General features: G+C 32.9%; 1 protein-coding gene across 1 annotated transcript; it reads right to left on the bottom strand.

The window, feature by feature from the left end:
• Positions 1 to 3,745: 3,745 nt before the first annotated feature.
• On the bottom strand, positions 3,746 to 12,157 carry LOC120355706. Its single transcript, XM_039444353.1, has 4 exons — positions 12,102 to 12,157; positions 9,838 to 10,009; positions 8,985 to 9,084; positions 3,746 to 4,627 (listed from the first exon to the last, which is right to left on the bottom strand). The coding sequence occupies exons 2-4, from the start codon at positions 9,980 to 9,982 to the stop codon at positions 4,564 to 4,566; spliced, it is 309 nt and encodes a 102-aa protein (XP_039300287.1). The 5' UTR covers positions 9,983 to 10,009; positions 12,102 to 12,157; the 3' UTR covers positions 3,746 to 4,563.
• Between the last annotated feature and the right edge of the window lie 452 nt (positions 12,158 to 12,609).

The following is a 12,609-nucleotide window of genomic DNA, read 5'->3' as shown; positions in this document are numbered from 1 at the left end:
CAAAATATAAATGTACAACAATATTTTATAAATTCTTATCATTTGTAGAAATATATACATAATATATTTGAATCGGCTCACTATTGCCGCCTATCAAATGCCACTATTTGATTGGTGCATGCAAATTATTACAGTATTCCATGCGCCTAGTAACCTCCTACTTCTTAATACATTTAAGTATTTCTGTTGGGGTTTTTTAATATGCTTTTTACATGCAAAGTAATTTTTTACAGATTATAAGTTGTTTCGTATTATTACAATAATTAGCCACGTGTGACGTTTAGTCCTCAAGTTGTTTCGCCACAATAAGTCTCTGCCAGGTGTTTGGTCAGATTCTACGTTGTGCGACTCAGTCGATCATTAGGTCGCCGATCAGTAGATGTTTCATGCCTAACCTCAAATTTTCAATATTTTATATATATATACAGTAGCAAGAATTATTTCCATTCCTATTCGGCTGTTGTACAATTTGACCAGGATGCCTGATATATCAATCTTTAACGTTATCATCTTTGGCGATATTAGCCTATTATTTCACTTGGACCTATAAATTTTTCAAATAGGAATTTTTATTTATCCATTCGGATTTTTGAACGTTACAAACTTTATCATTAAAGTGGAAGTATAAACCCACAAAAATTTGATAATTTGTGAAATTAAGTAATTGTATTTTATTTAATGTTTTTGAGGTTGAAATAACACACGTACAAACATTTTTCTTACCTTCACCAACAGCTTTGCCTGTTTTAGGCTTCCAATACCTAAAAATATACATAGACTCTTTTACCTGAATTTTATTTTTTATAAATAGGTTGTCATGATCATTTTATTAATTTTAACTCTTGTTTCAAAAAATAAGCTTTATTAACTGCCTTATCAATTGGATTATATGAATATCATAATTCATAGAATATCCCGGTATAATTCTATGCAATAACACATGTAAAGTGATTCATGGCACGGAGAGTGCGCGGAGCGTGTTGGAGGCGCGTATATCTGTACGCACCTTAATGCATACGTAGGTAAAACTTGTATAAATACTGTGTGAATAAATATCTTTTGTTCTAGTGTTTCGATTGACTTATTTTGAGAAAACTTATACAATAATAATTATACAAGATGAAACTTTAAAGCCATTCCACACAGCACGTGGCGTGCGTGGCTGGACGTACGCCACGCCGGCTACGCTAGCCACATGCCAATTCACACCGCCACGACTGTTGCGATGCTATACCGGCCACGTTTCCCGTCAGTATGCAGGAAGATCTCAACTCCGACGGTCCCGTGGTGTGAATCTGGATTTTCTTGTGGCTTACCTTGGTTTGATGACTCCAGCAGCAGCAGTAGTAGTGATAATGAGCTGGTTTTATTGTATCCCGGTGACAGCACGGACAAGTGGTTACATCCAATCAATGAAAAAGGGAGACCTATGGCGAATTTCATCATTTAATGCGCGACCTTGAGGCTGACAATGATAGTATACGTTCTATACGATAGTCTACGTCTAGTATACTTCTGCGCATGCTCGGACCAAAACGTGGTCGGACACGTTTGAAAGATCGCTCAGAGAGCGAACGGTAGCCACGCGTGGCTAGTATAGCAAGCGTTGCCGCGTGGCCGTGGCTGCTATGTGAATTGCTTCATTGATTAGCTAGGAAGCGATGTTTTGAAAAGTACTAGCGTGCGTCCAGCCACGCACGCCACGTGCTGTGTGGAATGGCCTTAGTACCCTCTATTATTAAAAATATTACAACACCTACTTTCGACCATAACTTCCATAACTAGTTATGGTCATTGTTTCATTAATTTGTAAAAGTAGCATATTAAAGTGAAGTGTTTTTATTATGAAATATTATACATGAATGTAAGACAGCAATAATGATATATTTTCATATATTTTATAAAATTCCAATTTGATTTCCTAGCTTTCTCAAAGTATCACAATCTCCTTCATCAAAACCAGTGTATTTTAACTATCCAATGTATAATTATTATTCACGAAAATCCAAATAAATAATCAATTTCCATACATGTCTGATTTTTTTCGATTTCCTCCCTGCACATGGACAAATCATCCTCTTAAGTATATTCATTATAATGATCATAGTTACACTATATTTTGTAAATTATTCTTTTCGATAAATTTCACATTTGAATTAAGAGGCCGAAGTTGCGTGCTTTCTGTAATAATCTATGTAAAGGAATAAATTGACATACTTTGGTAATACCTCTATCTATATTGTAATTGACCGAGCGAAGTGAGGTCTTAGATTCAAGTCGACGGTTTTGCATTTCTCTTTATGTTGAAATGTTCATTTGTTGCGCATTTACAGCGAGACGCAGCAATAGATTATCATGAAATTTGTCAGGTATGTTCCTTTCTGAATTTCGCGTCGACGTAAACATAAGGTTTTTTAAATTTTGCATTCTAAGGATAATACAAAAGGAAGAGGAGTTTCCTTCGAACACCAATATTATGGTAGGAATCAGACTATAGAATTATTCATCATGAATCAGCTGTGTAGTGGACTATACTACCCGTTCAAAAACATCGAACATCTTAAAAATGTATCTTTCCATCAACGTTAATAGACAGTTGTCTACTAACTCTGTCTTTCCATAAGCTGAGGCCATGATTGAGATTGGAGTTTGGTGTTATTGATACAAAGCCCTTTTCTACATTTTTTTTTCTATCTGATGATTGAAATTGCCAACAAATATTATTAAAAAGAAATTGATTTCTAAAACTCATAGAAAGTGAGGAATGAAGTTTGTAAGGAATCAGCATTATGGTAGTTTATTTCGTAAATTTCAACTCACTGATTTTTCGCCAACACGACAACACTAACACAGACAATGTTCTCTGATGGGCTATTGATTGGATTGGCGTATCGACGGCAGCCAGACCTGATAACAGCGCTCACACTCACGTTCCGGGACGACACGTCACGGTATTTTAGGACAGAGAGCTCTATGTTTATTTAGGGTTTTTTTATACATTTTAAATGGTTAAATTATTCATTTTTTTTAGAAAACATAACAACAGGTCAATGTAACTTACTGAGCGCGAGGTCTACTGTTCACAGAACTACTAGTGAATTTACTGATTTTAATTTCATTAACCCATGAGAGCCCCCTGTTTTGGATAAACAGTTAATACTAGATTTCGAGTTATAAATGAATTTACAAATAAATTTTCATTTTTTCAAGTATACACTACTTAAAGTGAGATCCAAGTTATAATGGCAGTATTTGATTAGCATGGTATTAATATCCTTGTCTATCATTCAACAGAGCAGTCTCTTCTTCGCTTTGTTCTGTTGCCAGATCGTCTTTCAAAAATGAAGAATTAATAAACAAAATATTTCATCTTAATTATGGAAATTCATCATGTTATGAATTATAAAAAATATAATCTCTGCTTAATAAAATATAATAAATTGATTCTTCAACGTAATGAACAGTTGATATTAGATCAATAAACCTGTATCAGCTATCGTCTATAGAAGGCATTGGCAAGAAAGAGGATCGGCAACGTTGTTGTATCTTTCTCACTGTCATTATAACGTGGACCTCACTATAGTAGGCCTAGGCCACACCGGCGCATACTCGTTATTGATACCACGTGGTTCCTTTTTATCAGCGAATTTTCTTCAAATAAGTGAAATAACTGTCACCTATACCCCCCAAAATATTAGGTAAAGAGTGAGGGTTGTTTGCCCCACAGTGAATTGAGGTTAATGATATAATAATTTATTTGCCAATATAACATTACTCACCAATATTATTCATTACTAATAAAAGAAAACTTACAATGATTGTAAATTTACAATACAATTAAATCAAATAAGTTTCCTCCAATAAGAAATGAATATAACTTGTGGTACACAGCCGGCTGCAAGTTTAGAACTAAAGTGGAGGCAAGTAAAATATTTTATATTAAACAGGTATTAAAAAAATAACAGAAACTTGAAATGAAACCTTGAGCAGAAACTCACAAGGCATAAGAAAAGCGATAAATAATTATTTTACTAACGATAAAATGTTCTAAGATATAGAGTGATATAACTTTATACTGACACATAGAATAGAACAATCACATTGATATTTTTGAAATTCAATTAAAACCACACAATGAAATAATTGGAAATCCTGAGTTTCTTTAAAGACGTGTCAGCATTTTCATTTCTATTTTAACAGTCAGTAGGCCTATTTGTAATGTATGATTGATTCATTCATACAATAAGTACATAATCAAAATGATAGGAGAGAAAAAATAAGGTAACCTTGTGCTATTCCTCCCCAAATTTAGATAAGGTTACACATAGTCCGAAATAGGTTAAGTCTTTTAGTTGTTCACTTCACAAAATTTTCAGTCCAATTATTTTCACAAGGAAGATTTTCAAATTTAGATGCTTCAAAACCAAACATAGAAGGAATATTTCACATTATCACAAAAATAGAAAACATTCACAAATCATAATCGAATATCTCATGAATATTACATCAACACTCGTCATTCAACCTATGTTAACAGCTCGAAGTATTCACACAAGATATTCATCATGGATTGACTTTGCTATATTTAGGACGGAAGCAACTTGTCAATGATGAGAGAAGTCCGCCACTGCAATTGAACGAAAAATCAGAGTCAAATTAACATCATATTGTTTTGATGAAAATAGAATAAAATAGAGAAACAGTAAAAATTGAAGCTTTTCAAGCTATTTTATCAAGCAAACCTTCAATTTCGTTAGATAAGAAAAGCGATACATTAATTATTTTTTTAAATAAAATTTCTTAGATATAGAATTATATGATTTTATACCACCACACAGAGTGGAACAATCATATTAATATTTTAGAAATATTCATTTATTAATTTCACAATCACAAACTACACTATAAAATGATTGGAAATTTCTAGTCTCTTCAAAGACGTGTCAGCATTTCATTCAATTTTCACAGTCAGTATTTGTAATGTATTAATATTACAACAACACTCTTCATTCAACCAATGTCATTCTGCATTTCATCTCTGCTATTTTGCTATATTATTTAGGACGGAAACAGTTGTAATTGCTGAGAGAAAACGTTTAATCCGCTTCTGCAATTGAACGAAAAATCAGAGTCAAATTAATATTATATTGCTTTGATAAAAATGGGGAAGCAGTAACAAAAGAATCTTTTCGAGTTATTTTAGAGAGCAAGCCTTTAATTTCGATAGAGGAATTTCTCATGATGATTGAGAAGGATACTAAAGTAGAACCTTGATGATCCAGCATAGCTATGACCGGAATATTAGAAACAGACTTATTTAATGAACTAATAAGTAATTTACAAAGAAGCATACATCAAGTATTGAGAAGGTATTAATAAAAAATCTGGGTGGCGCACTCACACAACTTTTCTTGCAGTTATGAAAATTTCGGCATAAAACGCCTCGTGGTCTCCAGTGTAAGAACACTTCCTTCCTAAACAATGCCATAATGCATGGCAGGGAGTTGATGGTAACATCAGCACATCTAGCTCCCACACCAGTAGAAACACTAGCTGATATAGATCAGCTGAAACCAACAATAATGTTTATTAGTGTAGGAGGCCTACCTGTGCCGATGTCACCAGAAAGCACTATGGCTTTGTTTATGAAGGTAGTGGTAAGAGTCGAGTTTTCGGAAATATAATTTAGAATATTGATCTGCTGACGAAATCAATTCTGCTATCTCTTTCAGTGAATGATTCAATAAAATATACAACTGCCTCTCTCATTAAGTTTGAATTTGAATACTCACATTTTCACAGATATGGGACTTGGGGCAGTTGATAGAGCTTATCAACGACTATTTTAGGTATGAATTTGATCAAAATCGTGGAGCCGTTTTGAGAAAATCGCGAAAACCCTGTTTTTTAATCATTTTTGCCATTTCAACCGCCATCTTGAATCGCATTCGATCGAAACTGTTCGTGTCGGATCCTTATAGTGTAAGGACCTCAAGTTTCAATTCCAAGAATTCCGTTAATGGGAAACGAGAAATCGTGTTCACAGACATACATACACTCATACACATACGATCAATACGCGAAAACCACTTTTTTGAACTCAGGGGACCTTGAAACACATATACATTTAAAAATTGGGGTACCTACCTTATTTTTTACTTTCCTTGCCCTATTACCATAGGTAAGGAATGTATGCTTTCAAAAAAAATAAAGGTACCCTAATTTCAAGTTTTCTATACGTTTCAAGGTCCCCCTGAGTCCAAAAGCATGATTTTTGGGTGTTGGTCTGTGAGTGTGTATATGTGTGGTGTGTGTGTGTGTGTGTGTGTGTGTGTGTGTGGTGTGTGTGTGTGTGTGTGTGGTGTGTGTGTGTGTGTGTGTGGTGTGTGTGTGTGTGTGTGTTGTATGCTGTGAACACGATAACTCCATTCCTAATTAACCGATTGACTTGAAATTTCAAACTCAAGGTCCTTATACCATAAGGATCCGACAATAAGAATTCAATAAAATTCAATTCAAGATGGCGGAAAAAATGGCGGATAATTACCGGTACTAAAAAACCATGTTTTTCACGTTTTTCTCAAAAACGGCTCTAACGATTTTCTTCAAATTATACCATGGATAGCTATTCATAAGCCCTATCAACTGACATGAGACTCATTTCTGGGAAAATTCCAGGAGCTCCGTAATATTCTTGAGAAAAATGGCGGATGATGACTGAAAAACCATGTTTTTCACGGTTTTCTCGAAAACGGCTTCAACGGTTTTCTTCAAATTTATACCATAGATAGCCATGATACCATGATACCATAGATACCATGAGCCCTATCAACTTACATGAGTCTGTTGTTGGTTATCCATCTTGTTTCCACTATAATTATCACTATAAATTTATAAAACTTTTAAGTGAAAAAACACTCACATTATTTGATGTGGCGACGTCCGTTTCGTGCTGGTATCGCACATTTTCAAGCCAAACAGTTTTTGCTGTTTGGCTTGAAAATGTTCGATACCAGCACGAAACGGACGTCGCCACATCAAATAATGTGAGTGTTTTTTCATTAAAAGTTTTATAAAATTTATAGTGATTACATGAGTCTCATTTTGGGAAAATTACAGGAGCTCCGTAATATTCTTGAGAAAAATGGCAGATAATTACCAAAAAACCATGTTTTTCACGATCTTCTCAAAAATTACTTGACCGATTTTTTTCATATTCATACCCTGTATAGTTATTCATCAGCTCTATCAACTGGTATGAGTCTTTTTCCTGGGAAATTAATGGGGGTCCACCCATCCTTGAGAAATGGACTTTGTAACCTCCTTCTGGTGCATGAGGTAGGTAGGTAGAGCAGTTATAAAAAGAACACACTCATAGTCGAGATATTTCATCTCATCTGTAGAGCAGCTGTTTTGACGACTTTTAAAAAATAATCGAATTTCTCAATTTACACAAAGGAAAAAGTACTTTGAAAATAATTATATATATATATATAATATATATATATATATATATTATATATATATATTTATGAACATACACAGTAGTCTGATTGTAGTTGCAAATATTTTTCCGCCATTCGTCATTATGTATTGCCCTAAATTATTCTCGTCTAAGGATGAGGCTTACAGTTCAATGAGCAAGGAAAGTTGTGTGAGTGTACCACACAGATTTTTCCGGAAAGCAATACTTTGCTATGAAAAATAGGGCAAGGGAAGTAAAAGAATATGATATTTCTATACAAATACTTAAAATTTAAATAATAGAAAAACAAGAAGAAGGGGTCATGGGAAGAAGAAAAAGAAGAAGATGATGGAGAAGAAAAGAATAAGAAGAACCCTTGAAGACGGGAAAAAAGATCTAACGAAAATTAATTGAATGACCAATAAACTCGGTTCACTTTGTGTCTATAGTGAGGTCCACGTATAATGGCAGTGTTTGATTAGGAATGGTATTGATATCATTCAACAAAACGGATAGCGCTATACTTTCTCGCCTTGCTCTGTAGCCAGATCGTCTTTTAACAATGTAGAATTGATAATTAATTTAAAAAAATATAATATGATCATGAAATTCCATTATGAAATTATTGGAAAATATATTTTCTTGCTTAATAAAATATAATTGATTATTTTAAACAAGAATGAACCGTTAATATTACATATCTGTATCAGCTACCGTCTATAGAAGGCATTGACAAGATAGAGGATCGGCAACGTTGTTCTCCTATCTTCTCCACTGCCATAATAACGTGGACCTCAATATATAACTGTGCCTTCAAAGTTGAATTTATGCTAAATTCAGTATAGGAACACTCGCACTGATGCGTGCTTGCTGATGGCGTTCAGTGTGAGCAGCTACAGACAATAAGTCACAACCTATCAATATCAATCATCAAATTGAGTTTTATTCACAGAAATCATCACAAATACAGTACACATGTATAAATAATATGAATACTAGTGAATTTTCTTCACATAGACAAGTCTGTGTGTGGGGAAAGAGTTCTAATGAAAACAACTGGTACTGAAAAGAAAATTATAAATATTTACAATATAACTTGAAAATAAAAGTTGATTAAATTCAGTGGAGAAAGTTTATATGTTTTGAATTGAAGTAGTACAATATAACTATAATGGTATATAGCTCTAACATGGCGCACAAGATAAAAATTAGAACTTGAACAATGATAAATTATGAGCGATATTGATGATAATTATGATGATGAATACAAGAAAAATATATACATATAGTATCAAAATCGGTGAGAGGAGTAGATGAGCTGATCAGCGACATCCCTGCCGGTTTCAAATAACCACAATTTAAAAATCGTTTGTATAAGTTAAGGCTAAGGGGTTCTATGTGCTCTATGTAGGCGTGTTTCAATGGCTCTTTCCATTCATTTTCCATATATGTGAGGTGTCTGTGCTACTAAAGATGACAAAAATCAACTAAATTAGAATGAATATGAATCATGAATTACCTTTTTTTGCGTGGAACTGGCTGTCCAGTAACTGGAACTTGTAGAACCGTTCCGGTTATTTTGTCTTTCATCATGTTGTCAATCAGGGCCAATTCCCCGTCTGCAGAAACAAACACAATTTTATTACACAGCTTTTTACAAAACTTTACTCATAAGAGACTTGACCTTCCAGTCAACCAAATGTCGGTACATTCCAAAGAGCTGAATAAGACTCAAATAAAATGTCGTTGACAGAAACCTGGATTAGAATAATACCGTTTATTATAGTGAGGCCCACCTTATATATGACAGTATTTGATGAACATTATTGGTTTTGCTATCCTTGTCTATCATTTGACAAAGCAGATAGCGCTATCCTTTACTAGCTCAGCCAAGTTGCTAGATTGTTTCTTAATAGTTTGGAAATATAATTTGGAAAATTATACATAAACAGTATGAATAGTAATGTATGTGCTGTATTATTTCTGTCTCTGTTATGATTTTATGCTATGTCAAATCTAGGGGTTTTGTATTGTGACTTTAAAATTTTTTACATGATGTTGACCATGCATTGTTGAAAATGTCCTTGTCAATAAAGCAATTTCTATTTCTAATCAATTAACAAATATTCTTTCTCAATTATCAAAATTCATCAACAAATCATTGAAAAATAAATTTATCGATGGGTAAAAAAAAAAACTATTTAAATATGATATTTGTGTACTTAAAATAACTAAACTAATGGTGAATAGTCTATTTATAACGTGGACATCACTATATGTGTGAACACTCCTATTAGAGTCAACGATAATATTTGCTAATTGGCAGAGCAGAGATTAGGTTGAAAGCTGGGTTTTCATCTCATATCACTCACCGTATTTGAGGATTTTTGAAGTACTAGCACTGACATAGAATGTCTCTTTCAACTGCAAGATGGAAATTTCTTGTGATTGGTCGTGCCATATGTTAACAGTTTGAGGATGTATGTAGCCGGATATATTAGCTGAAGGAATTTCCATTGACAACTCCAGTCTGAGGATTGTATCCTGTAAACCACAAATATATTAAAATATACTATGCATAATATATATATATATATAGCCTATATATATATACACAAAATAATAAATGGTATGATATCCATAATCAATAATTTAACAGTATATTTCCTTCACTTCACAAGAACACAAAAAATGACTTTGGATTCAGTACAGAAAGGGTAGGATATGTAGTTTGAGCAAATTCAATTGAAACTTTGTATAAACTTACAGAGATGATGAATATAAGTGGCCATTTCTATTTATTAATTCCAATATTCATGATTGAATCAATTGATTCAATTATTTGTGTAACAAATCTGCATAACGATGAAAGCCCAATCCAATGGAAGGTTGTTGGCTCGTATTTTGCCAGTCAGAGATTTTTTTGACTTTTGAATTTATTTATTACAAAAACAAGGATGACTACTGCAGGCACTAACCCCAAAACAGTCTTCACTATACATTTACAATCATATTAAGCAAGTTTCTATGAAAAACAGTGAATATTTTCAATTAAAATGGAGATTATTGTAAACAGTATGTGCCTTCACAGAATATGTAAGGGTGGTAAAATGAAAAACAAGAAAAGATCGTACAGGTTTTTGATATTTAAAACAAAACAATAAAATTATTTATTACAATATTAGAATTATATAAGAAATTACGGAATAATAATAGACAGATGAATATTTCAAGGGCTACTCGCTTTGCTGCTAGTGAGGATTCATTTGTTGTGGTTATGAAAAATTTAAGAACAATGACTCAGTAGTCACCTACCTTTATGGAAATGGCTTCCACTTTGGCATCCACTGGTTGAAACGCGACGTTAATTATTAATTAAAAATCAAAATAACTGATCTAATGAAGAGGGTTCAGATCCCCTCCTATTTAAAATACGATTCTCTTTAAACTGCCCGAACTGTGACAGGAAAACTGTAGGCTATTATAAAACAAGAACAAAATCTATCCCCTTCACCAGAACAGCCAGAGTTTACTCACAGTCCTATCGAACGAGCTCACACACACCCAAAAGTAAAATTTGGGTATTAATATATAACTCAGTCAATGCCAAACATGGAAGCCATTCCAAATACATATTTTATCAGTCGCACAAGCGGCACGTTTGTTATTAAAAACAAAAAGAGAAGCTACAATAATTTTGACAACAAATAAATAAACAATCTTTCTGTCGATGACAAAAATTGTTCAAAGACAAAAACACTGTTCATTAAACTTTTCTAAATTAAAACTATAAAATCCTGATCAATATGAGATAAATATATGATTCATATATATGTCCCATATGACCAGGTGACATTATCCATGCAAATGATTATCTCCATCATCCATTGGAGGTAGTTTTGACAAAGTAAAGCTGCGATCACATTGAAGTTATTAACAAAATGTTTATTTCTCCGTCCTTATAGATTCTATTAGATTGAACATTATCAGCTGTGCTTCTAGTGGAAACGATTGTTTTAATTTTCGGAACAAAATATTTCAAATTAATATTTATTTCACAGTTTTGAGTACAAGTAGAGGGAATTTTGTCATCAATCTTTCTAAATTCAAAATTAATAGTTTAAAGTGTTTGTGTTTTGTTTCAATGTGAAAATCAGTAAAGAATTGGAAAGTTAAACATAATCTTTATTTGGACAATTTATTTTATGAAATTGGGATGAAGAGATGTTTTGGACTGTAGTATGTTTCTTTGTCCTTCGGTTGATTGTAATGATAAATGAATAAACATAACTTATCATACACATGATGTGCATCGCATAAGGTTTGTCAAGCTCCGTTCAAGGCCGTTCGGTACATTCAAATTGGATAATCTTTCTCAATATAACTGTTAAGATCATTATAAGAGTGAGAAGAAGTGGCAACTGAAATTTCTAAGTGGTCCAATGAGCGAGTTATGGGTTATTGGAGTGCTAACGGCAAAATTCTTGCCGGTCTGCTCCCCCTGTTATCTCAGTATTATGAAGATATCGACTCAATTTTTTTTTAAATAAAAGAGGAGGAAAAAATAAAGCGCGCAAGCCTATTTTTATACAATTTAGTTAGATTTTAATATTAGAAATAGCTGTTTCAAACTAACCTTATTTTGAAGAATGGACGATTCTAAATATATTATTATCTCAACTATTTTTGAAGGTATCAACTCAATTTTTTTTCATGAAAGAAGAAGGAAAAATAGGTGTTGCTTCTATGAATTTTATTTTGAAAGACTTTTTAAAACATTAAAAAAAACAGTTTGAATTTCTGAAGTGAGACTCAACAATGAAGAATGAGGTTATGTAGACAATGAAGAATGAACTGTGATTAATGAAGCCAATAGCACATCTGACTCATATTTTATGGCCGAATTAGATTTCAAAATAAGCGATTGCTTGAATGAATGTTCGCATCAATTCAACTTCTTCGAAAGTGATTGAAGAGGTAACTACAGGCAAGCATGGACATTGGAATACAATATAATTGATTAATCGATTAATTAAATAGAAATTAGATATTATTCTGGGGAGTTTTTCATTAAATTAACATTAAGTTTCTAAAGCTGACCCTGAAACAGAACAGAAATTGGTAATTTTTGGTTATGAGACTAA

Source organism: Nilaparvata lugens, unplaced genomic scaffold (assembly GCF_014356525.2).
Source record: "Nilaparvata lugens isolate BPH unplaced genomic scaffold, ASM1435652v1 scaffold4351, whole genome shotgun sequence".
Classification (NCBI taxonomy): domain Eukaryota; kingdom Metazoa; phylum Arthropoda; class Insecta; order Hemiptera; family Delphacidae; genus Nilaparvata; species Nilaparvata lugens.
Note: the sequence above shows the minus strand (reverse complement) of the source record. Positions and strands in the feature narration are given on the sequence as shown.